Genomic DNA, 26,646 nt, shown 5'->3' on the forward strand with positions numbered 1-26,646 from the left:
ATGAAATGATTGTTAAAAAGTCAGCACATGAGTTGATAATAAATTGGGAAGAAATGAATTAAAAAAAAAAAACTTACACCTCTAAAATTATACCTTTTCACTTGTCCTTTTTGAAAGATGTAGGACCCCTTCTTCATACCTTTTGTTAAATTTTTATGGTCAAAGATTCCTTCACTCAGAATTTCCTAGTACTGGGAATGACTACCAGGTGAGTAAGGATGCTGATTATCTCAGATTGTGGAGTGTGACACGGAAGCTGAATAGTTCAGTTGTTGGTCATATTAAGTAATAAATCCCTTGAAGGAAAGTGGTTTTCTTTTTCTCCACAGGTTCTACCATCGCCCCCACAATCAAAACAGAAGTTAGATAATTTGGTGTTGAATGGAAGGCTGGAGATATGTTCCATTCCCTCAACTCCATCCATTACAATCCTGTGAATGGTAGGGGGGGATCAATTTTCTTTGCATAGAAACCTTTCCATGTGTGGCACTTGTTTCTGTGTTTTCTCTTTTCACGAGCTGAAACACTTAGGAAAGTTAATGTTCTCCTACCAAGATTCTATATTTCAAAATCAGATCAGCCAGGACTTTAGCCGTCTTGTGCTAAGATCTCTTAGTATGCTCCCCCTACACTCAGTTGGCAGCAATTGTCTCTCCTGCTTCAGCTTCCCAATCAACAAAGGCTTTAGAATCAGCTGCATTCCTTAATTCTGTAATTTTGCTTCATATTTTACCTCTTTTGAGGGAGATCAGGTCAAAGGGGTGAAGTAAGTTTAAAAAGAAAATCAGTCACCTGAAGAAGTACAAAATGAAAATGAAAAAAACAACAAATGATGTCTGATAATTTAGTTTGATCTAAGGTAGGTCAGGCCATTTAAAATAGCACCTTTCATTACAAATTCAAAGTAGGGCATTATTATTACCATTTAGATTGCAACAACCTACTCTGTTGGTGACAAACTTTAGGTCAATGTACAACCTACTAGGTTTTTTTGTTTTGTTTTTTATGCAAACAAAATTCCTGAGGGAAAATAGAACATACTATAAATTTCATTTTAGGTGAACATTTTATGTTAATTTTTATAACATTTTGGAAAGCTACTTGTTAAGATTTGAAATAACTTTTTAAAATAAACTTTTCTGATTCATATTTGTGAAAGCAATGACTACACACTGAAAGAAGAATCAGTTTAATTTTGGAAATGATAAGGTTAGATTCACATTTATTCTTTTGGACAACAAATATTTACTGAGTGTCTAGTATATAACAAACAATGTGTTCAACAGTGTGTTGAAACTGATTAGATCTAAATTGTTTAATCATTCATTTAAATCAATTACAATTATTTTGTTACATAGATTTTTTTTCCCCAATATATGTACATTTCTGCTATATTTTTCTGTTTATTTCTAGAAGGTCTTAAGTATCCACTAAAATGGGACTTCAATATATTTTTAGAAAATTTTATCTGTTATAGCTTTGCTATACTTCTTATATTTGAGATAAAAATAAAGTAAAATTTGCAAACAAAAATTTTCTAGTGGAATAATATATCTGTTTTTATTCTTTCTGGTGTTACTATAGGACTTTTTGATCTTTCTTTACAAAGAGGAATGCTAGAATATTAGTATAAACTTGAATAATTCTCTCTCTCTCTCTCTCTCTCTCTCTCTCTATATATATATATATATATATATATATATATACTTATAGAAACTATCAGAAAAATTCTAGGTAATTTGGGGCTCCAAAATATACAACCAATTAATACTCCTTAAAATGATATTATCATGCAAATGTGATTCTTCTCCCTCAAGACTCAGATTGAGGCTTAAACTCTCAATGTAACAGTATTGTGGTGAGAATCTTTAAGACGCCTTTGGTGATGAGAGAGCTCTGTCCTCACAAATGGATTAATGCTTTTTTTTTTTTGAGACAGGGTGTTTCCTCTAGATTAGGTTTCATGGGACTGGGCCTCTGGGTCTCTTGCTTCCTCTCTTACACAAGACCTCATTCTTTCTTCTCTTTCTCTCTTTCCTGCTCCTTCACCATGAGATGCCATATGGAATTTTAAGGTGTGTCCAGGTATCCTAATCCACTCTGTTTGGACTTTCTATCCACAATAATGATGAGCCAAATAAACGTCTTTTCTTTACATATTACCCAGAGTTGGGTATTTTGTTGGAGCATTGCAGAATGGATTAAGACAGATGGTGCCTAGGATAGAGGCAAACTTTTTACTTCCTCTTTCTGAAGTAGATAGACTCCTAATGACAATTTGAAAGGCTTTTGAGAATGGGTTTGGGAAGGATTAATTGCAGCTACCCCAAAAGATACTCCCTGAAAACAGTATTGTTGTGTGAATTAGATGGCTAAGTGAGATAACATATAATCCAATGAAGCTGCAGATAAGCAGATTTGGACAAATTTCTAGATTAAAAAAAAATCTATACTCTTAAATAGATAAGTATTTTCAATATTTTTACTTATCAGTTGGAGGTAGTTATTCAGTCAGAATTTTTCCATCTGTGAATTGGTTTCTTTAAGTCTATAAACATTGATATATAGGGGACACTATGTAGTATGTTCTGCTAATTGTATTTTTATTGCCACATTATTTTATGAAGATGAAAATATGACATGGATGAAGTAATGATATATTTGTTCTTATTTTTCTGGCCTGATAATTTTGTAATTGATCCATTAATGGAAGGCAAAAAAAAAAAATGTGTACTTTACATAACTATCTTTGAGTTCTTATTTTTTCTTCAATAGAAGCCTGAGGGTTTTATGTGGAAAAAAAATTTCTAGTAGGATTTCTTAGTTCAAGGTGGAGCCACATCATTGCTGTTATTATTCACAAATAATTGGTAAAATTTCTGGCCAAGTAATGGTGAAGAAAATAAAGCAGATTTACCTTCTCTGTTCTTTGTCGTCTGTTCACTAAATTGCTCTGCTCTTATAGAAACTTGCATCTCTTCCTGTTTTTCGAAAACATGGCTCTGAGGACTATCAAAAAAATGTCTGATCCACAGCCTTTTCTAACTACAGTTTTTCAGTGAGTATTTTCATCAGATTTTTTATTGTGTCAACAAATTGATAATAGTTGCAAATATTTTTGCTTTGACAGTAATTGCATACTTAGTTTGTGAAGGGATTTGACAAGCAATTCAACTGGTATTAGTAGGTCCAAACCATATGTCTCCCAGCAGATGCACCTATTACTTTACATACTGTTTACCCGCTTTTGGTGACATTGAGGCTAACCTTGGAGTCACCTCCCCCGCTGCCACATTCTCCTTTGTCGTACCACCATTTGTTTTTCAATTTGTCCAAGAGGCCTTGTTCATTCAGTTTTAAAACTGCGAGGTTAACAGCATTTCTTGAAACGATAAAACATATTTTGTAAGAAACTGCACAGCTGTTAAGATGTTAGAAGGAATGAGGACTTAAGCTCTTTTATAAGCTTCTCCCAGACGCTAAATAAACCTCTCATTTTGCCATCCTGCAGTCCCTTCCACCAGAGTCCAAACCAAAGGCAATTGTAACCAATTTCAAATGTATTAAACATGCAGTATTTGGTGCTGTTCATTTTCACGGTTCTTTTATTGTCAAATAACTGATCTCATCAAACAAATATATGATCTTTTTTTTTTTTTTTTTGCAGAACAGTAATAAACTTGTATTTACTCTTAATTGAGAAAAAATTGTGTCTCTAATTCCTTTACCTCTAAGAATGTCAATGACCTAAGAGAGACTGGAATGAAAATTCATTCTCAGAAGGTAAAATAAAATGGCATAAACAAACCAACAAAGCAGTCATTAATTTTGTATACTGATTTTCTGACAGCAAAGATTATGGCTTAATTACTATTCCCTTTATTTATGTGGGTTTAGTTTGCTTGATTTAGTTGGTCTCAGAATCCAGGTTAGCTCAGTTTCATGGGCTGAAAAGGACAGGCTAGTCAAGAGACAGTAGTAGCAGCTCTTAGGGATAAGTTCTTACATATAAAGTTCTTGTTGCTTCTTGAAGGCATTAGATTCTATTTAGAAATTAGGATCACATATCCAATTTGACTGTTTAAATTAAGCAATTAAACCCAGGAAGCAATGCTGCATGTGATATGGACTTTATAAACAAACACTTTAGATTAGATTTTCTCTATGTTTATGGGGGAATAGGGACAGCATATTCTAATTATTCTAAGAGGATTGAAAAAAAAAAAAATGTTATGGGCTTTTGTTTCCCATGCATTTGGTTTCTTTCCTGCTTTCAAGTTACAGTTTTTAATGAACCATTAACTTTTCCAAGAGGTTTCTCCAGAATTTAGTGAAATTTCTGTTTTATCTAAGGAGTGGTTTATACACGGAGGAATTCTGGCTACAGTCTGTGCTATTTGAGAAACACTGAATTTGGTGATTACCTAATGCCAAATGAATTACCGAGCAGATGAAACAACTACAACTGTAGTGATGAATAGCATGATTTGCAAGTAAAATGTCATTTAGCTGACTAAAAAGTGTTGACTATTTTACAACTAAATAGCCTGTTAAAGTGTAAAATGTTTTCATGGTATTTCAGGTGAATAATGTACTTTTTCACTGTTGTGATGTGTTGATCCACTTGAAGAGTGGACATTTCCCATGAGCAAACCATACACTTTAGGAGCATTAACTCTCTTTAAGACTGCCATTTACTACATAGATAATTAAATGATTAGGTGTTCCCACATTCCCAAGTGTCATGTTAGTGGCATATAATAATTAATATATTTCAAAATGAACAATATCAGGTGATCAGTTTAATCACCAAAAGGACCAAATTAAAATGTAAAAATAAATAAATATTCAGTGAAGCTAGAAACATCTATTTTTTAAAAAATTCTGTTGGGAAAAAGGAATTGTTTTAATTTATTTTGTATTTATAAGAAACTACACTTGTCTTTCAATGAATTGAAACTACTAAAGTTTTCCTATTTTGGAGAAAATGATTCTTATAATTCATGTTATTTTAGCTTTAAATATTCATTTTAGGTTTTTTTTTTTTTTTTTTTTTTTTTTTTTAGTGAAGCAGTATCCAAATTATTTTATATGTTGGTTTAGACCATTCCTTTGATAAAATTAAAACCATTTCATGAGAGGGTTATTTAACAGGGTTATTAGCCATATCCAAAGACAGTTTCACAGCACAATAAAAAACAAAAAAGCAAAATAAAGGAATGGATAAGGAAAAAAAGCTTTGTGTTGATAAAATTGTTTGGAATCAAGCTATCTACAAAAATTATTCTAAAACATTGTCTTTCTAATACCATATAATAGGCCATGTAAAAACAGATTAGTTTCACACTGCTATCCATATGTGTGTACATATCCATATTTGATTTTACATTTGATTAATAAATAAGTCATTGCCCAGTTCACAGGTAATCCACATTTTCCTTCCAGAAACATGTGCTTCCTCAGTAAAGTCCACTTAATATCATCAGATATAAAATTTTCTTTTCTTTAATGATATATAGTGGAAGGCACTTATAATTAATATTTTCAGCATTTCATAATTTCTTGATAGAGCCTGTTATTTTCTGTAATTGTCAAATTAAGTATGTCATTTCCTTACATAATCAATTTAGGTCTAAAGGCCTCCTTGGATTGCTATTTATACTGTAACATAAACCACATATATCAGGACCATTTGGACATCTGTTCTATTTTATGAATGATTACTTTTTTCATGTTGTTAATATTAAGAATCATTAAATAGCTAAAAAAAGTATAAAGTTGTTTCTGTCACTTTACTACACTAGGTTAAAAAGTATTTTTTATTCAGCAAAAGTGAAAAGGGAATCCTGAAAAAATTGTAGTAAACAAGGTCAGGGCACCCTAAGCAGTCAGGTAAAGGAGGGACATAGGAAGAATTCCTTACTGAAGCACATTTAACTACTGCTTTGGAATCTCCTTGATACATCTGAGAACTTGATTTCTGGATTTTAAGGATATTTGAACTTTAGTTAATTATTAAAGAAGGTGTAATAGTGCTCTGCTAAGCAAAAGAGAGAAGAAAAATATTGTGGGTTATTTCTTACATTAATTATACCTTTTATTGTATTAAATGCAACTTTTACAGAATAAAGTCCATTAAAATGATTTTTTTTTTCCCATTTAAAAATGGGAGGGAAGGAAGAAATAGTAGCTGAACACATTCTTGCTGGATATATAAACCACACTGGAAAACCCTGGAGTGTTGACAATGGCCTTTTACAGAGTGCAATAGAACCCAGGAAATTTTCTTATTTGCCTTTGCCTTTTATGCATCATGTGAAGTCTACGTAAGAAAAAGTCTCCAATTAGTTTTTTTCCTAGTGGTGAAATGATATGGAATTTGACTATGGGATGAAAATGCTCACTTGATCAAATTCTAGGACCTCTGGAAAACCTCCAAAGGTTTTATTCCTGGAATTTCCTTCAGTTGAGCTTGAGATTATAAAATTTTACCTTACTGCCTGATTTGGGACTTAATTTTGTTAAGGATGTAGTTGAAATGTTACCTAAAACAAAACTTTTAAAGCAGGGAACTAACAGATTTACTTTTTTCATTTATTAATTTTGGGTAAATTTAAAAAGTTAGAAGTAAGACTTTTCTGGTAAAAAGCATGCTTAACACAGGCTAACACATTTGCCACTCCCTTGACTCTTCCGTAATGACTTATCACCAAATTCTGTAGAGTTGAATATGCTCGGGATTACTTTATGCCTTATGCATTATATTTACTTCTAAACTATGTGTCTTATAGTGTAATTTCCTGTTGGTGAGGTATTAAAGTGTACATTTGCTAAAACATGTATATAAATTAATGGGACAAATTTATAAAGCTTAAGTTTAGTAAAGTGTTTTTATGATTTCCTGTATTATTGTGAATAACTGATGATATAAACACTTAGAATTAGTTTCTGACCGACCACGGGATATTCAGGGCATGTGTAGTTTGTAGAATAAATAATTTGCAATAACAGGTTTAGCCTGGCTAAAACAAATTCAATTCTTTTTCACTTACTTGGACAAATACTTTAATGTTGGATGCCCATAGTATGTGGCCCCACTACAATTTATTTCTCTAACCATTGTGTGGTGTTAATGCTTTATTATCCTGTTAAAAAAGGATTCCTTAGTTTTATACATATGAAAACATCTCACTGATTTTAAGACGGCTGTTTTCACTGACATGCTATCTTTGTACTATGTTCTTTATAAAATTTAAATACCAGGTGTTATGATGTCTAAATATTTACCAAAACAAGACTGAGATTTTTTCATAGTTTCCATCCAGCACATCCTAATGTAGTTTAAAACAACTTAAAAATGATGTGAATTAACAAGAAATTGTGTAATGAAATAAGGAAATTCCTTTTGAATCATCAAAGGGCTTTGGTAGATAATTTATGCAGGAAGAAATACAAATCATATACAAGTAATTCAATCTTAGTTGGAATTAGTGAGTTAAAGTACTGTGAATTCATTTTTCTTCATTCATATTAGAAAAATAAAAGTAAACATGATGTTCAATATTGTCAAGAATTTAATATTGTGGGCAATCTCATAGATTGATGAAAGTGTTAAAAAACAGAAAAAAAAATTGCCTTGATAAAACTGAAGCTTTAACCCAATCCTTATCCTTGATCCAATAATTCCTCTTTTAGGAATCAATTCTAAGAAATTAGTCAAAGATGTTGGCAAAGTAACTTGTAATAAATCTAATGGTATACATTTTTTTGGTCTCAAAACATAGAAGACAATGTGAATGTCCCAAAGAAAGGGAGAATTAAATAATTTTCTGTTCAGACCACTATCTAGAAGCTTGATTTAAGCCTCAAAACTTACAAATACAGATGCTCAGACCTAAGCCTATTCCATCAGATTCTTCTGGATTACATGTAAATGTATGTACGTTTTTATAAAACTTTTGAGGTAGTAGTGACAAGTACCATTTATTCCTATGACATGTTTCATAACCATTAAAATTTAATGACTAGGGAAAATACTGACAGTATGATGTTAAGTGCAAAAAAAAATGAATTTGTATATTCTTTGTGATATTAGTCTGACAATAAACTATACATATATTTAATACTAATAAAAATATTGGCTAAAGATACAACAATTTTTTTTTCTGGGTAGAGGGTTTGTGATTAATTTGGATTCCATTTTGTTTTTTATGCTTCCCCACTCATTCAAAATTTTTTACAATGGGCAGTGATACTTTAGTAATTGGGAAAAAGCAAACCAAATGACTATTCTCATTTATTTTATAAATACAATGCCTTATAGAATTGTTCTCTTCAAGCCAAAATTTATACTCTACTTTGTATCAAATATAATTTGAGAAAGAAGTAAAATATAGGGGTTATTCTTCAGGATCTCAGAAAAACATTAATTGTTCTTAATTATATGATTTGCTTTGGTGCACTTGGTTTTGTGCCTCTGATCATAGGATGGAGAACATGTGCAGTACTTGACTTCTATCAAGGTTCTATTTTATTTGTGGGGCATGGGTCAGGCAGAGAAGTATGAACACTATAGGAGTTTCAGGTCTGCCCCATCAGGTAGAATCTGCAGGAGCTTAATAGAACTTTCAATGGCCCAGAGAGAAGGCTTGCCCTTTCATACTTATTTAGATAGACAAGGTGAGTCTTCTCCCTCAGGCTCCATTAAATGAAAGTGACTGAAATAGACTTGAGTCCTGGTAAGTGGGCCATTTATATTAGAAAAAAATGTATATAGATCTATTTCTAGAAAAAGAGGTTTCATGGCTAACAACTCTGTTCTTTCCCCATTAAGTGTTAGGGATCTTCAGAAAAATAATCTTTTTTTTTTTGTAGGAATTTTATAAAACACAATTTGTTTTCCATCATACTATATATTGACTATATCCCTTCCTTGAAACCAAATTTAAATTCTGAATTGGAAAACTCATCTGATTTAAAATTCATTGTATTGCAGATACACACACACAAACACATTCACCCATACATGCTAAATTTTGGGGGGAACTATTTTAATAAGAAAATAATAATTTTATGTAAAATGAATACAAATTAACTGTATATAGACTATTCATTTTGTTATTAAATGATGGCTGCAGTGTAAATATTGTTACAAGAGTTGCATGCATGAAAGCCTGTTCCATATAACAATATGAGTTAGGTAGAAGAGCAATATCTAGGTAGAAGAGCAAATATCAACTAGGATCTACTTCTGTAATTTCATTAACGATGCTTTCCCAAATAAAGGTGGATGAAGCAAGTTAGCAGAAGAACAGAGTTTATAACTAAACATCACAACTTTATATTGTCTATTAAAAACCAACTGCAAAAAATAACTTATCAATCAGGAAAATATAAAAAAATAAATAAAAATCAATAGAATGGCATATGATAAGAAGTCAAGAGCTAAATATGTCTGAACTTAAAGAAAGGCATTTGTATTCACATTTCTAAACTTTATTGGCTATTTAGGCCTGGAAGAGTAACCAGTCCTAAGCATTATCAATGCTCCACTTAGTTTTCAATTTCACTTGTAGCTGTGCTATTACTTTTCTTGGCAAATTATTCCTTTTGATAGACAAGCACAAGGCACTTTTTGCTTCATTGGATTTGTGCACTCATTTCCAAAAGCAGACTTTGGGCCAAATTGCTCCACACATATATGCAAAAATTTACAAAAAAAATGATAATATGTTTTCACTTCAGTTTGCCTTTTCAATGACAAATAAGGTTTGCTAAAGTTTTGTAGGTGAAAAGACAACTCATATCCAGCATAATTTATGAGTATTTGAAAAACAATTTGATAAATCAAGATGAATTTATGTCTTTGCATTGGATTTTATATAAGCAAGTTAGTATACAGACCTTTGTATTCATATTGATTCCTAAACAAATGAAGTAGGTACTGGCTTAGCTTCCAAAAGTTGTCTCTAAATTTCTTATTCTTTGGAATTTGCATGACTAATTCTTATTGGAGAACTGAGCCTGAAGGATGTGAATTTTTGAAGGAGCATGGTGATTTTTAGGAGATTGTCTGTCAGCAGTTATAGCCAGAGCATTAGCTAAGGATTGTGATAATTTTAATTGTGTATTTTATGTTGAGTGTTTTCAATGGTAACCCTTACATATATTTTATGCAGTTTGGTTTCATGATTTCATCAATGTGAGATCACAGAGTAAATTCTCTAACCTACTATGGGTTATGGATTTCTTTAAGAATTTAATGAAAGCTGGATACATTCTCAGAAAAATATACATAAACATATAAGAATTGACTGGCATACAATTCTGACATTCACAGACTTTGGAAAGAAAATAATGAATATGGATTTAAAAAATCTGTTCTAGATTTTAGTACACTATTTTAAAATTAACTAATAATTCCTTTTATGTAGAAGAAATTAAATGACATTTTTATCGCAACGATGTCTCCTTTCAATAGAGAAGGAGTTTTAAGACTGTCATTTTTCAGGAAGGGACTTCTAAGCTAGTGGCCTCAATCTATTATTATTCTGCAAACATATCATGTGTGAGACTCTTCACAAGACTGCATATTAAATTGACAAAATATAAAACAAAACTGTGGAAGGATACTTTTAGTTATAGTTAAATAAATTGATAGAATATCAAATATTCATTTTATATAGTGTAAATTTGATTTATGGTATCCTTGGGGTACTTTTGAGATTATGAGGGTAAAGACTTTCATCCAACTCACACTGTTGTTATTATTATCTGTGTTCGAATCATATAAAAGGGAGCTTTGTTTCCAGGTCAAATCATGCCTGCCTAGATTGTGAAGCACTTCATGTATCCTCTGAATATTATTCGCGTTTCAAGTTGTGGTTATTATTAGTCTAAAGTACAATTTCAAAAATGCGAGTGCTGGTCACTCACATTCACAGCATGTGGGTGGTTCATCAGTTCTGGGCCTTTCATGCAGATGCCTTCCCTGGACCAAGATGCGCTGTGTGGACTTGCCCCTGTGGCTGACTTGGATGCTTCATCCTCTAAACCATGTTCCTTTCTCTCTTTCAATGATAACCAAAATACAAAACCATTCTATGAACCACAGGTCATGTTTCTTTTTCTATTCTGTGCTGAGGCTAAAAAATTTCATCAACTGCTTTAAAGACTTAGAATCCTAGAATTTTTGAGTCAAAATGTAGGTTAGAGGTTATCTTCAACCTTTTCATTTTACTGATGGTCACTGGGGCCTAAAGAAAGTTAGGTGACTTGTCCATCAAAGCCCAGCTGGACGCAGGTCTTCTGCCTTCTGGTCCAGTGCTCTTTCCTAAGTACTGTGATGCTCTTTTGCTTCCTGTTGGTGCCCTTTCCTATATAGTTATGCTATTTATTCAGTCCTTCTCTGTCTTGCTATTTCTCTTTTTTCCTGAGAAGTTTCCTAGGTGTCAAAGAATTTTCCCTAATTAAGCTTTAGAATCAGACTTTCATATCCCCTTTACTAGTAAGTTGGCAACTTCTGATATCTCTGGCTAAATCCTCCTTGAGTTGAGATAAAACCTGAAAGGCAGTTAGTCTTGTTAACTAAATTGATCTTTCCTAAATACCCAAGAAGGAAGAGGAGCAGATAATTTTCTTTAAAAAGCATACCAATTAATTATATGCTGACTTGATTTAATTAGATGGTAACATTTATTTTCTCCCAAGGTTAAAATGGGGTGTCTATTTAAATACACACAAAATTCTTAATGTTCTAAATTCTAATCTTTCAGTACATATACTTTTGTATCTCCAAGCACAATATCACAAAGAAATTTTCTAATCCAATATAACAGATTAGAACATTTTTCCCCCAGAAGAAATAGAACTGTAAAAATAAATAATAAAATAACAGCCATAAAAATTCAATTGGCTACTTAAATTTTCATTTCCCTTCTTTTCCTAAAGCCATTTATCCAGTAAGAACTGTTTTTCTGAAAAGTGCCTCCCAAATTCATACTCTCATTTCTACTAGACTGGCATCATGCAGTTGAAGCCCTTCTAACCCAAGACCAATGGTTGTTTCGATCCATACTCTGCCACCCACAGTCAGAACAACCTTGCTCTTCTGCTTGTTTATAGTGCTTTGTTAAAAGCCTTCAGCAACTCATGATTACCTTTTTCTGACAGATGAGGTTTCTCAACAATTCACTTATATAAGCTTTTAAAGTATAAATTTGTTACATTTTATTGAGCCAGATCAAGTTTTCATTGAATTCTAGTAATTGAATATGATAGGTTTATTTCTATATTTTATAAATGAGCAAAGTAAAGCCTAAAAATTGCACAGCTAGTAAATGGCAAAGGTGGGATTAGAACCTGTGTCTGTCTAACATGGGAGTCTATTCTATGACACACTAAACCCCCTGCAGGCTCTCTGCCTCCAGTCATGTAGTTTTTTTCTAGTCCCAAAGGTATTTTGTTTAGAATTGATTCCACAGTCAAAAAAGAACTTTCACCAGGAATTCCTTTTTTCCTTCCCCTTGTTGTTTCTGAATTTCTTATCATTTTCAGTAATCACTCACAGACTTATTTATTTAATTAATATTTATCAGCTAATATGTCTGAAACTTACTTGAAGTTATACATTACTTTGTGATGATACATGTGCATATATTTTTTCCCTCTTGGAGGGTAGCAACTGTGTCTTATGGTACATTATACCATTCTCAGCTCCAGTGTAGAGCAAGAAATGCAGATGATATGCAAATGACAACATATGGAATTGATATAACATTGAATTAACTTGAGCTGCTATTTTGCAAGTTGCTCATTATAGCAAAAGGATAGTGTGCTGGGTGGTGACAGGCACTCCTTCAACTGTGAAACCAAACAGATTTGGGGAAGACCTGATATAAAATGTATTTCAAAATTAAGTTTAACAAGATTCTTTAAAACTACTTGTAAAATGTTGGCAAGAGGAGCATCAAAATATTATTGACACTAGATACTATTATAGCAGATAATTCGGTACATTGTGTAAACAAAATAATCTAGGAAGGTTCTTCAGTGAGATTATAGGTGGTTAAAATAAAGGGGTCACAAGTTCACTTCGTATGGCAAAATAAGAACACTAAATGGTTAAACCTATTACAATTTTGGCAGCATTATCTAGGGAAATATGATACTCCCATATAATTTAATTAAAATGAAAGTCCCAAGTAATGGTATTTTTATAAATAAATTTCAATATATTTATGTTTAATAAAACATATCACCTTTGTAAAATTCTTCTCACCTTACCAATTAGAATATTTTAGCCTATTTTAGAAATTAAAAGTATTTATCATTAACAGATACTTAATGCCAGCTGTATATTTGGGTTAACTTGATTAAGATTTACTTCACTAAATAACTCACTAAATATGTCTAGCTAATCTTTGGATTCCAAGATTTTACATTTTCTGTCTGATTCTTGAAAGTAAACAAAAATTCAATTTGAACTTTTTTCTCTCATTTAGGGTTTCAGGTTCCTCAGCAGAAGGCAAGTACTTGGGTATAACTCATCACTTCAAATATGTTTTAATTGCTCTTGTTTCACCTACTTTATGTTTTGTCTTTGCTTTTGTCTTGGTGGGATGACAGCACAAATAGAAAAAGAAGCTTGGGTGATAAATATATAGCTTTGTATAGAAAGAGGCCTTACAAATCAATGAAAGGAAGCTGTCTGCACTTCCCATTAAAAGTTCAGAACTATAGCAATTAACATAAAATCAGGTTTGCACTACACTAAACAACAAAGCCAAAGAAACGGTGTTTTCATCTCAATTTCAGGTTGTCCTAAAGAATGTCACCACCCATTCTCTCCTTGAATATTACCATAAAATATTTCATAAGAATTCAAAGCACACAACAAAGCTTCCTGACATAACTATTGTCCTTGCAGACATCAAATTCAACACATAAACAGTTTACTAAAAGTATTGTGACAATTTCCTTGTATTTTGGGGGTACAATTTCTTAAGCAGATATCCCATATATCTGGCATATGGAATCAGGAATGAATAATGTGACTCAGATACATCCTGTACTCTTTCCTAAAGGGGACAATGTGTGAGATAGTCTAACCTAGGTTTTGTGTGATGATCTGACAATAAAATGCACCATGTGCTAAAAGTCCAATGCTTAGGTTTCTGGATTTGGCAGCCATTACAGTATAATCATCTGCATGAACAGCATGCATTGATATTAAAATCATCTTCTTGTTTTATATATGTCCTTTCATTTATGTTCTCAATCACATGACTACTATTGTTCCTGATCAGAAGACAACAGTCTGTAATAAAAATACAACTTCTGAAATACTTTTCTTTCATTAAAAATCTCCAAGTCTCTTATATCAGGCTTTTAAACACATTTGTAACAAAATGGTATAATTGCATTTCTGAAAGATGACTCAATTTTCGTGCAATAAATTGATAAAATTCTTGTTCTTTGGGTATGTTTCTTTCTTACAAAGAATCCCTTCTTCTTGAGGTTCAAGTGCTTTATTTAACTGATCCTAAAATATTTCTAAAATCTGCTTTAATAATATGAGATCTAGCCTCTTTGAAGGACAATGGGAACAAAGAATTCTTGCTGAATAGCATCTAGAAGCTGGCGTCTTTTGTAAATTCCATGTGATCCATACTTGGACAATCTCAAATTCTAGTGGCTTTTTAGATCTCTCACTTGTATCTCCCCTGGGGTTCTCCCCTACGGAAGGACAATTTGAAAAAAGATGCTGAAGTCAGTGATTACCGATGATTTCCAAAGACAACACAAAGGTAGAGAGTACAGTGAAAATCACTAAAAGCAATATTAAAGAGGTCTTGGAAGAGGGTGTATCAGCACTGGGAAATAATGCTCAAGATAATACTTCCTCCCTTTCCTCTTATTTTTCTAATCATTTGAATCATTTCATTAAAAATCTCATTAAGTCTATATTACTTCAGATCAAAAGTTTTGTTTGATTATATTTCAAAATTGTTTAAATTATATCAGTGGCTTCTTTTATTAAAAACAATTTTAATAGTGATATATTTCATTGAATTTTAGTTTTAATATTTTAGTGCCTTCTTATTACTCATTATGGTTTGATTGCCAGTAACTATGCATAATTCTACATATAGAGAAATTAACAGCTGAAGAATATAAGCCTTAATGGAAGACTGGTGCTAATATTTAATGATGATGGAAAACACAAAAGTAGTAGCATATAACTGGTATGATTTGTGTGAAGATTTTTCTTTTTGCTTGCTATAACATTTGTAGGTGGATGTTCAGGTAACTATTATGCACAGGTGGCAAGCTGGTTTCCTAATGCTGGTGGGTTAAAAAATATAAATGTATAAATAAAAAGGGATTAAAAAATAGGTGGGGGAGGGGTTTCCTTCAAATGGATGGAACCCATTCTTTTGAAAGAAAACTCCCCTCTTACCTTGGTCCTGGAGCTGGTTAGTTCTCCTCTGTCCTCCTCCTAGGGGAGAAATACCCAAAGTTAAACAATAATAGAACATGGTCTTGTATTAAAGTCAAGTTCAGTTCTGGCCAACCCTTTCCTCAGGTCTCACAAGATCCTACCAACTGTCTGATATACTTGGGGCTTTCACAGAATTGAATTTAAAACCCATTTTAAGGATTAAGCCAAAGGGGAATGAACATTAGCTTTGTAAAGGGGGAAAAATGTGTCTGCTTTTCAGTCATTTTGTCTTGTCAGAGAGCTCTTGTAAATCAAAGATTGACTAAGAGCATGGAATTCAGGGAAGGGCATTGCTGGGTTAATTTTCATCAGCTGCAGTGAATAATGGAGGCTGTACCACGGGGAGCACCAAGAGTTTCCTCGGGAGCAGGAGGTGTGCTGTGGTGTTCTCTGCCAACCTCCCTGATATGCTCCTTGTCTGCTGATAATAAAATGATGGTGCTACAAGCAACACCCTGTGTATAATGGCACTTAATCTCATATGAACAATAATGATTGTAAAAATCTAAGAAATAAAGTCTTATTAGATGTAAATATTAGAAAAAAGTCTGAGAAATGGGTATTATTAGATACTAAGTGCTTTTTAATTTTTTCAAAACAGGGAATTACATATTAAATAAACATAAGATATCCCCCCCTCCCATCCAAGTATTAACCAGGCCCAGCACTGCTTAGCTTCCAAGATCAGGCAAGTTCAGGGCAGTATGGCCATTATTAGATGATTTCTTTTCCCCTTAATGTGTCTCTGGCTAACTGGGACTCCAGGTGTCATTGGAGAGAAACAGGAAGCACAGAGAAGGAAGTATGGATTTGGGAATTCAACACTAATGGCCCCAATACTATTTCTGTCACTCATCAGCTATCTGACCTGAGATTCAGTAGCAGCATTTGGCCAGATAAAGATAACGGCACCAACTTCAAGGATTTTTGGAAGTTGAGTTAGAAATACATTCATATACATATGCTTGGTATACAGTATTTAGTTATTAAATCTTGACTTTCTTTCATTTATGTAGTCTCTGACATGGTTTTATTTGAATTATCTTATCTTTTTTTGAGATTAAGCCCCAATTAACTGGGCTTAGAGTCAGTTCTTAGTTACCCTTTGGCATAATTTCAGAGAAGGTGGGTGATTGGCTCCCATATAAAATAAAATACCAGACAATCGATTGAATTCTGTGAGACGTGAAGGAGAGTGGAGACCGAGAGTGAACCTGAACCCATACAAGATCATGTGCTATTGTTATTTAACTTTGGGTAACTTATTAAAATTCTTCATCAAGTAAAATGACAGTAGGTGAGAAGATGGATGTGCTTTGGAACCTCGGTATGTCCCAGTGTATTCCAGAGACATTAAAATGAGGGATGTTGTCATCATTATTCTAATGGCCATCATGAAAATGTGCAGGGAAAAAACACTACATGACAGGTTCTATGTTACACAATGACATCTTGTATCCATATGTTACTGTCGCCATTTGTTTTGCATTAGATTAATACTATGATCTTTAGTCACCTTAAAGTTTCATGATATAATATGGTATAATAAAATTCCTATAACTATAATATACATATATTCCCTGTGTTCTTATCTGGGAACTTTAATTTCATTCATTATCTTTAATGAATGTACTAAAATTGGCTACTCTGACAAACCAATCTTTTACCCACAAAATGCTATAAAATAAAAAAAAAATGTATATATAAAGAGAATTTCCTTTTTTTCTGAAATAAATACAACCAGAAATTGTAAAGTTATGCTTACAATGGGCAAAAGAATTAAATTGTGTTTATGGAACACCTACTTCATCTACGAAAGTCAATTATATGACAGTTTTAAAGGAAATATCCTTTTATTTAGAAATAAGCTGGGAATCTATGAATAAGAACAACTATAGGTATACTGCATAGATTGAGTAAAATTACAGTGGCTGTGCAATATTCATGCTTCAGGACATAAATTGATTGCTATTCTTGATGAAGAGAAAAATGGAAAAAGGATTAAATAGTACTGAAGTTGTTAGGGTTATTATGATGTACTTAAAAATCACCTTCCCAAGCATTTTACATTGAAACGCCACAGGATACAACCTTACATCAATATCAGTTCTTATTATATCTAGATGTAGAAATATAAGCTTTGTTTTGAAAAAAATCAAAACAATTCCTTATATTCTCATGTGCCTTACTTTTGCTGTTTTATCCCCCCTCTTAAATAATCCAATGAATTTTGTCAGGTTTGAACCTTGTCAACATATAATTTTAAATGTCTGCTATATAGGAGCACAAAACCTATATCTATTTGCAGCTCTGTTGGTTTTCACAGAGAAGTGCTCTCCTTAAATATCTTTCCATTTCACAATGTAGTCTGCAATGAAAGTAGCTACTCAATAACAAAGTGATTTATTTAATTCCAAAATCAGATAAGCTTCTATCAAGGTTCTGAGATTGAATTTTCTCACAGTCTGATTAAGTGTCCACACTCCAAAGACGTATAAGAGAATTCTTAGTTTGTTCTGATAAATGTAGCCCAGGGTATACTTCAGAATTGCAATAGTCTCAAAATAGGAAGAGAATACAGTGGTCACTATCACTATCTCCTTTCTCTGAGATGTGAGAATCTTTTCTGCTTTCACTTGGACAAGTCTGATTTTGGGGGATCCTAAGCCAATTTTCTCCACATTTATTGGAACCAGTTTTAATTGTTGTAAAATCTTTCTTTGTGCTAACCTGAAATCTATCTTTGTGAAAGTTCTTCAACTCAACAAAAACATCCAATTTTTAACATAAATTTGAAATTGGGAAAATCAACCTCTATGTGGTATTTCCAATATGCCTTGAAATTGCCAGTGTTGTCAAAACTATAGGAGGGAAGAATCACAGATAGTGTTTAGTAAGTTTTAAGAGTAAACTGTATTTTATATAAGAAATACTTTTGTTGTTGTTGTTGTTGTTCTTTTTCCTATAAGAGCACTGGAGAAAGTCAGAAGATCTTAGTTCTAACCTCAGCTGACAGTGGGCAAGTCACTTAACGTTTAATTTACAGTGTCTCTATGATAAAATGACATGATAAAAGAGTTAAATGGAACAAGTTATAAAATATATGTGGAATTTGTTTGAAAAGTATAACATTATACTATTATTGTTAATGTTATATTTAAGAAATATAGTGCTATAATTTTTAGTTTTCTATATATGATATTCTCGTTGTATCATTTAGTAAAAAGTAACTTTTTTCTTTTTTTTCAGTCTATATTATTTGCTTTTTACGTGGGGAGACAATCTGAGGTCAACTGTACTTGGATCCTATTTTTGTTTACCTTCACTAGCTTCAAATTTAAGAAAGGTTAGGGTACTATCTTAGGACTCTGAAACCTGCTTACATTTTAAATTTCTCTGTGTTTTTCTGCTAAAAACATTAGCAACATAAAGGAGCTGTACTTGCTGATAATGCTTTATGAGTATTTTTTTGTGGTTCTAGTTGTAAATTCCTGGAAAGAGGAGACACTGTGGACTCGGGAGCTGAAGATGCTTTTCTTGGTTACTATTGGAACTTTTGCCTATTACCACGATTCAGAAACTGCAGATCTTTCAGCACCACATATGAAATAATCAGGATTTTATAGCAGCAGAAATCCTATAGGTGGCTCCTGACAATTTTTATATCTTCTGTGAGGTGAAGCAACAAGGAAGAGAATCTGTATATTCTTTTATTTGCTTTAAAATCACAGAACTGTTTTTGTCACATTTGTTTGTTTAACTTGAATTTAATTCTTATTGCAGTTAACTCCCACATATTTAGTGCTTAGAGAAAAGATTGAATTTTTAACATTTCTGTAAGAATGTATTCATGGGTCAGTTTCTTCTTTGAGCACTCAGAATTAAGAAGAAATGAAAGCCAAATAAAATCTAATTTATTTCAGCATGATAAGAATAAGACTTAGTATTGTCAATGGTATTTTAAAATCACAGATCTCTCCAACATTTCAGCATTGTACATACACTTAATGTTTGTGTATCTTTAATTTTTCTTTATTGTTGAGTTGGGTGACATTAAAGGATGCATTTAAAGAGTTTCACAAGCATCTTGAAAGTATATTTCATTATATATATATATATATATATATATCTTAAAAGTGAACTTTATATTTTTAGAAAGTATGAAATCTGTCCATTTAAAAGAAAATATTTTCAATTATGAAAAAGATTTTATATTAAGGAGGACAAATAATGCATTAGTTCATGGTATATATGAATTTTGTTAGTGTAATTATTGTTTATAGAATATTCAGACAATTAAAATAATTCTTTTTCTGAGCAGGTTCAGGACCCAGACTGAATAGTGATTTTCTAAGGTGTTGCTGGGGGGTATGCTGCTATATATTTGTGGCAAAGTTAATCAGATATATGTTATTTCACTGTGAAAACAGAGCTATAAGACTGATTTGTGGGTAGAACAATCTTTAAAATAAATGATCTATGGTTTCTTATTCTCAGCTAAATTAAACTTGAAAAGACATCATGAAGAGAATTATGACCATATTCTAATCCATTCTTTTAAGTGGATGTTGATTATTAGCATAAAACTTCTTTACAGCAGCACAGTATAGAATTCTACACTAAAGAGTAGATTGTATCTCCATAACAAAGTGGACTTTATAGTATTTTATAATCGGCATTTTGGAGTTTTATGGTAAACTTGATTGTCACTCCCTCCAAAGCCCTGTTTTAGTTTAGTGTGTGTGTGTGTGTGTGTGTGTGTGTGTGTGTGTACATAAAACATTGTCTATGTATCTAATTAATGAAAGCATCAAGAGCCCCTTCTACTATTCTTCAGTTTCTCCCCACTTTACCTCCACATTCTCAGCTGAGAGGTGGGAATTTACTTCAGCATGATTTGAATACTTCTCTTTTAGTCCCCATGAAACTATTCAGAGTTGTAAGAGTTATCAAAGAGTTACAATCTCTCTGAGCATCCTGTGCTGTCATCTTCCTGGCATACTTATGTTTAGGAAGGTGGTCTTGAAGAATAGAATCCTATAGAAGGGATGTGCAAACAAGAGCAACACAGAACTTGTCCCTGCACCTTTGCTCATGTTCTGAGGATAAATGAAGAACTACTCATAAAATAAATACAGATAATGGTGTAATTGTGAGTGTTTCCTAGCTATAGAAATCATGGTCCCATACCCTGAGATCCTATAGTGAAGAAAATTAACCTCAGACATTTTCTTTAGTTTTGTCTGTTTATTTTTGTTGTGTTGGGGATTGAACCCAGGCCTTTGTACATGCAGGGAAAGCTCTGTACCACTGAGCTACTTCCCCACACTTATTTTCTTTAATAATTGAATTATTATTAAAGTGGTTCATGAGTGGCTTTGTAGTAGTTATCAAACGTCATACTATGCAGAGAAAAAAATAAAACACCTTCTTTCTTGGAGGATTTAAATCTTGTTCTGGAGAATTCCAAGAATGAGGAAATGAAAAGAAATTCAATAGAAAGGGAATACTATTGAAATTTGACATATTCAAATCTACTTTGACCACTTCTAAAGGCAAACAGGAACTGCCCTCCATACATGGATCTCCTGCATTTCTTAACTCCTTACCTTTAATCTGAATGCCTGCTCATGATGACATGGCATGCCTTAGTGTCCTTTCCTGTCATGGGAGTACGTGCACACTTTGCCAATTCCTTGCCAGTTGAATCTGGGGATACTGAAAGCCTCAGATAGATAATTTCTCTGGCACAGGGCTTTTGTCCTCCAGCTAAGACTTAAATGTGAACAACAACATACCCATACAATATAAAAGCAGAAACAGTAGCTCCCACATACTGATATCTGCTGCTCTTCCTTTCTTCAAGCTTTAGGATTCCTGGTTCCATAAATTTCCCTTCCATTTCTTTCTCCTACCTCCCAATTTTTGTTAGACAATCCTTTCAGATGCTTTGCTTTGACTGACTGGATTCCTTTCTTTCTTTCTTTTCCTCATTAGGATGTCTTAGTTGTGCTTCTTTCTAGATCTTAGCATTGCCGGAAACCTCAGGGGGACTGTTTTTCCTCCATTGCTTTATAGCTTTAGTTCCAGAGAACTCATATCTGGGCTTCCACCCATCAGTAGAGAAAGGGGATCCAAATTCACTGAACGTTTCACACACTTGTTCTGTTCCCATGCCTCTTCTTAACCTGACTACTGTGTGTGTGTGTGTGTGTGTGTGTGTGTGTGCGCGCGCGCGCGGTGGAGAGGGGAGTGTGAATTGTATCTGGAGATTATTCCTTATGTGGAGATGATCTGTGATCTGTGAAGATCAGTGACATAATATGAAACCTGTATGGCTGCTTGTCATATACCAAGAAAATACTTAAATGTAATATTAATGTATGGGTAAATTCACCCAGAGAGTGTTCAGCACACTTATTATTATTAATCATATTATGAGTTTTGATTTTAGAATGATTTTGTTTCCAAAATACAGTTGGCATGTGGAGGTCCAGGCCACTTAACCTGGTGGCTACAGGTTCTGCACTCATGTCAGGTGTATGCTGCCATGTTCAATTGTATGGGATACAGATATTCTTTGTGGAGATTCTTTACAATATTTGTCTATGAGGCAACTGCATGGATCAAAAGAACACTAGTTTGAAACTCTGACTTTTCGTAGAACCATCAGAATTAAGATCTAGTCTGAGATGGCTCATCAAATCAAGTTGTCAATATTTAAATAAGCTGCTAACTTTCTTTTATAGCAGTTTAATCTTATTAAATTTATCATTGTTCAAGTGGTAGCAACTAAAATGGTGACAAACTTTCCATTTTCTCAGGAACATTGCTAAAGTAGAATTCTAAGTACAGTGGTGAAAAGAACAAGTGTTAAAAAAAAAAAAACCATAACAAGTTTAAAAAATTTTCCACCTATTGTTGCAAAACATCCCCAAAGTGAACAATTTAAAAACTACATGATAAATTATCAGCTGGAAACTAGCAACCAAATACTGAATTATTTGTCAAAAGACAGAGTGGATATCATTTCAGAATTTTAAAAAATCTAATGAGAAGGAAGGCACAAATGTACAATGCCTGGTTAGTCTAACACAATGTGGAAAAAAAGTTTGTTTCCTCTTTATGAGGAGTTATGATTTTAGTCATTTTTTAATTATAGGAAAGAAAATGAAATGAAAAAACTTGGAATTTTAAATGGTAATAGAAAGTTTTATGTTCCCTATTGTGTTCAGATTCAGAAAGGGAAGGTTGAAGTATACAGATCTTACTGTGCAATTATTTTCTCCTGGGACACATGTCCTATCAATACTTTTACCATGTGACATCTCAGTTTGTGAATGCAAAATACTTGGTGTCCACAATAAATATCAGCATCAGTAACAGCAAACTGAATAGTTATTTAACACAGTACCACAGGGAGTTTTGTGTACATTTGTGTGTATGTTGAGAGGCGCAATTGACTTTTTTTCTGTTTGTCTAATCCTTAGCCTGAGAGCCTATATTCAAAACATAATGAAATCACAAAAACAAAGTTATCTGTAGCAACTTTTAATGTGGCACTAAGAAAAATGGCATTTCTTTCCTTAATGTTAATATAAAAAATTGTGTACTAACCTACTGCAATTCCTTCCCAGAAAACATATATAAGTTTATTCATTTGAGGTCAAGAGATGTCTAGTAATATTAAATACTCAGCCTCACATTTCTATAATTTTAAGCTTTTTCCATTGTTATGGTACATACTAATAGTTGATTCATTTTTAATAACAATGAAAAAAGAATACTCTTCTCACATACACTGTCTAGCGAATTTCTTTTTTCTAAACCTTCTAAGTACTTCTGAACTTGTGACTTGGTATGTGTTACAGGTTTTATATAAGAAAGTGGTTTCTTAGGATAATACACTTTTCATACATGAATTGGAATATTAATTTTAATACATCTACTCCATAAAATGCTCCAAAGTGGAGGAAATACAATTTGTCCTACTGAGAATTCTACTCATTGTGAAGCAGATCTAGACTTGGGCCAAGTATCTGTGAGGTCAGTGATTTTGTTAAATACTGAGAGAGGTGGTATTAGACTTCCCTTTCTTAGTACTTCCTCCCCCCTGCTGTGGTATTCTGTGAGGCAGGGAGCTGCCTGTTGCATAGGAACTGTGATGGCCTGCTTTCAAAAGCTTAGCTCTTGTTGCCATGGGTGCCTGCAACTGGGCATCGCCAAGTCCAACTGGGCATCATATTCTCCAGAGCTCACCCAGTGATGCAAGTTTCATTCTAGCTATTTTCTATTGAAGCATCTATTTTTTTTTCTTTTTCCTCCCTCTTTTTTTTTTTTTTTTTGCTGACAGGATATTTGTCTTATTTTAGACCCAGTCCTACAAACATCTTTTTAGCAAGCAAATTTGTATGGGAATTATCTCTATTAAATGGTAAAACTATAGAAGACTACAGTATTTAAATTTGCTTTCAAATATAAGGGTCAAGTATATGAATTCTTATAAGAGCTAGCAGAAGTCTTCAGAGAAGATCCACTGCCTTGTTCAATGGAGACACTTCTGATTCTAAATATCGTGAATCTCTTTAAAAGGAGTATTCTCATCTAATAACTGCTTAGTCAGTAAATCTGTATTAGTCAAATTATGATTCACTCTTAACTACTTTTGTAGGTTTGTTTATTGCATAGTAAAATCAATAGTATAGTAACTAGTGTAGTGTGGTTAAAATATAGTAAAGTTGATAGTATTTTGATAATAAAGTATATATTTATTATAGCATGTATCTGTACTATAGTCAATTTATATAATAAAGTTGATAGTGTTGATAGAATTATTAATAAAGTAAAAATAAATACGATTCTTCTTTCACTTAAATTTTATGTTTCTTTATAATATCATCTGAAATGTATATTTTAAAACAACCTTTCCCAATTTCTCAGCCAGAAGAAGTCTTTCACTATTCTTTTGGGTTGTCAAGGGTACTGGAATAGGGAAGAGGAGGAAGCCAGAGTATTGATTAAAGTATAAATAGTATTGAAAAAAAAAGATTCAGGAGAAATAAAAAGATCGATATACCTGACATTGTTCTGTCATCTAAAAATGGCAGAATTTACATCAAAGTACAATAAACCAATAATTTCTGGGAATTGTCATTGACCATCTAATGGATAGGTCGATTGACTTAATTCTCAGGTACATGGCCAGGTAATGCTCGTCTGAAATAGTCTATCTGAACTCTAAAGAGCTCTGTATATCATTCTTCACCATAAAGATGTGTGATAGTCATCACTGTTGTGATATTTTTTCAGTCTAGTCACAAATATGCTGTAATGATCCTGACTGAATTTGTTTTAAAGTCTACAGTTAAGACCCAAGTCCTGATTTTCCATCTTGATTGAGTATCACATGCTTCCTTTTTCTGTGACATTTATTTTTAAGCATTTTGAACAGAAAGCAGGGATTGAAAACTTAAAACTCCCTAGACCAACGGAACTTGCTAGTCATTTGTTGGCATTTTCTGGTTAAGCTTACATAGAAGAAACAATTACTATTTTTTCTTAAAGCCTTATGTTGTCTAATGAATCAAAACAGCAGTCTGTGAAAAAGCCATCATTAATGACACTGAGATACACATGTCTGACCATATCCAGAGCAATTAACCTAAAGACCTGATTAAGAAAAGATAGATCCTATAGGAGAAAAGACCTAAGTCTCTACTGAACTGAATAAGACAGAATGCTTCAAAGACACTTGATACAGCTATGCCCTCTGGAACTTGTTCTGATGAATACAATTAATTTGAACTTGCTTCTACAAACTAAATAATTTATGCAGATGCCTGTTAGTTCATCTCTATATTAGTTTGTCTCTTTGAAACAAAACAATCCTAGTGGAATAAGAATGAGATTTAAATCTAGCAAGCCTTCTGCTTAGATGGTTGGGGATGGGGGAGTGGGAAGGTAGGGGGCAAGGTGAACGCTGGTTAGCCTTCAGTGTCCTTCTAATATTCTCAAAAATAGGGCAAAATAACTGTAGTATTGGCATGCAGGGGCCAGCTTGCTCAGGAAACTGTGGCATATATAAAACAAAGTGCATAAACAAACTCTCCATCCAGGAAGCCGAGTTTAACAATTGCCTCATTAACAAGATCCAGGCAAGGACAGGAAAAGAGGGGGAAGCCAATGGCTGATTATTAAACAGTTCTAGACAGATGAAGCCCTTCAGCATCTTCCCAAACAATCCCTGTAGTGTGGATTTGACAAAGTGGCACATTTAAGAGGGAACTCTCTTGCCATCAATGGCAGTCAGACGCTCCGGTATCTTAGGGCCAATTTTAGTCCCTGGAGCTTGACTTTATCAGTACACACAAGACAGAGGACAAGGCAGCTACATCCACAGAGAATTAATTAAGAGCAAAAGAGACATCCAGTGAATGTAATCAATAGTCTGAACACTGATCTACATATCAACCACTGTCTCTTTCACCCCTTCTATTTTTAAAAAATATTTATGTTAAGGTGCTCTTGTGACTACTATTACAACAGAAATTTATTAGCTTACTCGACCTCATTGAAATTACATATTTTTCATACTGCATCATACAAAATATATCATCAAAGGCCAACTACCCTGATGCCAGTTTAGGTTTCTGAATGATTGAAACCTTTTTTGGGTAGAATTCTATTGTGGATAATTTATTAGTTTGGTTTTCTCCCTGCACATTTTTCCAGTTTTGTATGGGATGTATGTTCAAATAAACCAGACTTCAGAATTGCCAAAGTTCACACCCAAATTTGTCTTTACTAACTTTTATCGATATTCTTTTGAAAACCATTCCTTTCATAATACACCCTAAAACCCCTATTAGTGATTACAGTGTTGCTTGCAAATACACAATATTGGTTTAATGCAACCCTTTTCAGTACTGGTATTTGTTTCTTATATCTCTCAACCCTTCCCCCACCCAATGCACATTTTAAAGTATTCTGTAGTTCCCCTTTTGAAATCAATGAAAACAATCATATGATGTTTATATTGCTTTCATTTGTGCTGGGCAATAGTATAAGTCTTATTACCTTCATTTTTGAATGGCTTACCAGAGACATCATTTTTCAAGACCAGGTTCTTGGTTAAGTCCTTTAGC

At 33.0% G+C, this 26,646-nt stretch overlaps 1 protein-coding gene across 8 annotated transcripts in view; it reads right to left on the minus strand.

Annotated features, from left to right (window-relative positions):
* Positions 1 to 26,646, minus strand: part of Gria4 (glutamate ionotropic receptor AMPA type subunit 4) — a 329,568-nt gene that overhangs the window by 9,271 nt on the left and 293,651 nt on the right. For 3 of the 8 annotated variants that reach the window (XM_076843814.2, XM_076843813.2, XM_076843811.2), the window contains one exon: positions 3,268 to 3,382. The exons of the other annotated variants lie outside the window; for them this stretch is intronic. In XM_076843814.2, coding sequence (XP_076699929.1) covers positions 3,268 to 3,382 — 115 coding nt within the window. The remainder of the gene's footprint in view (positions 1 to 3,267; positions 3,383 to 26,646) is intronic. 8 annotated transcript variants of the gene reach the window in all.

Source organism: Callospermophilus lateralis, chromosome 2 (genome assembly GCF_048772815.1).
Source record: "Callospermophilus lateralis isolate mCalLat2 chromosome 2, mCalLat2.hap1, whole genome shotgun sequence".
Classification (NCBI taxonomy): domain Eukaryota; kingdom Metazoa; phylum Chordata; class Mammalia; order Rodentia; family Sciuridae; genus Callospermophilus; species Callospermophilus lateralis.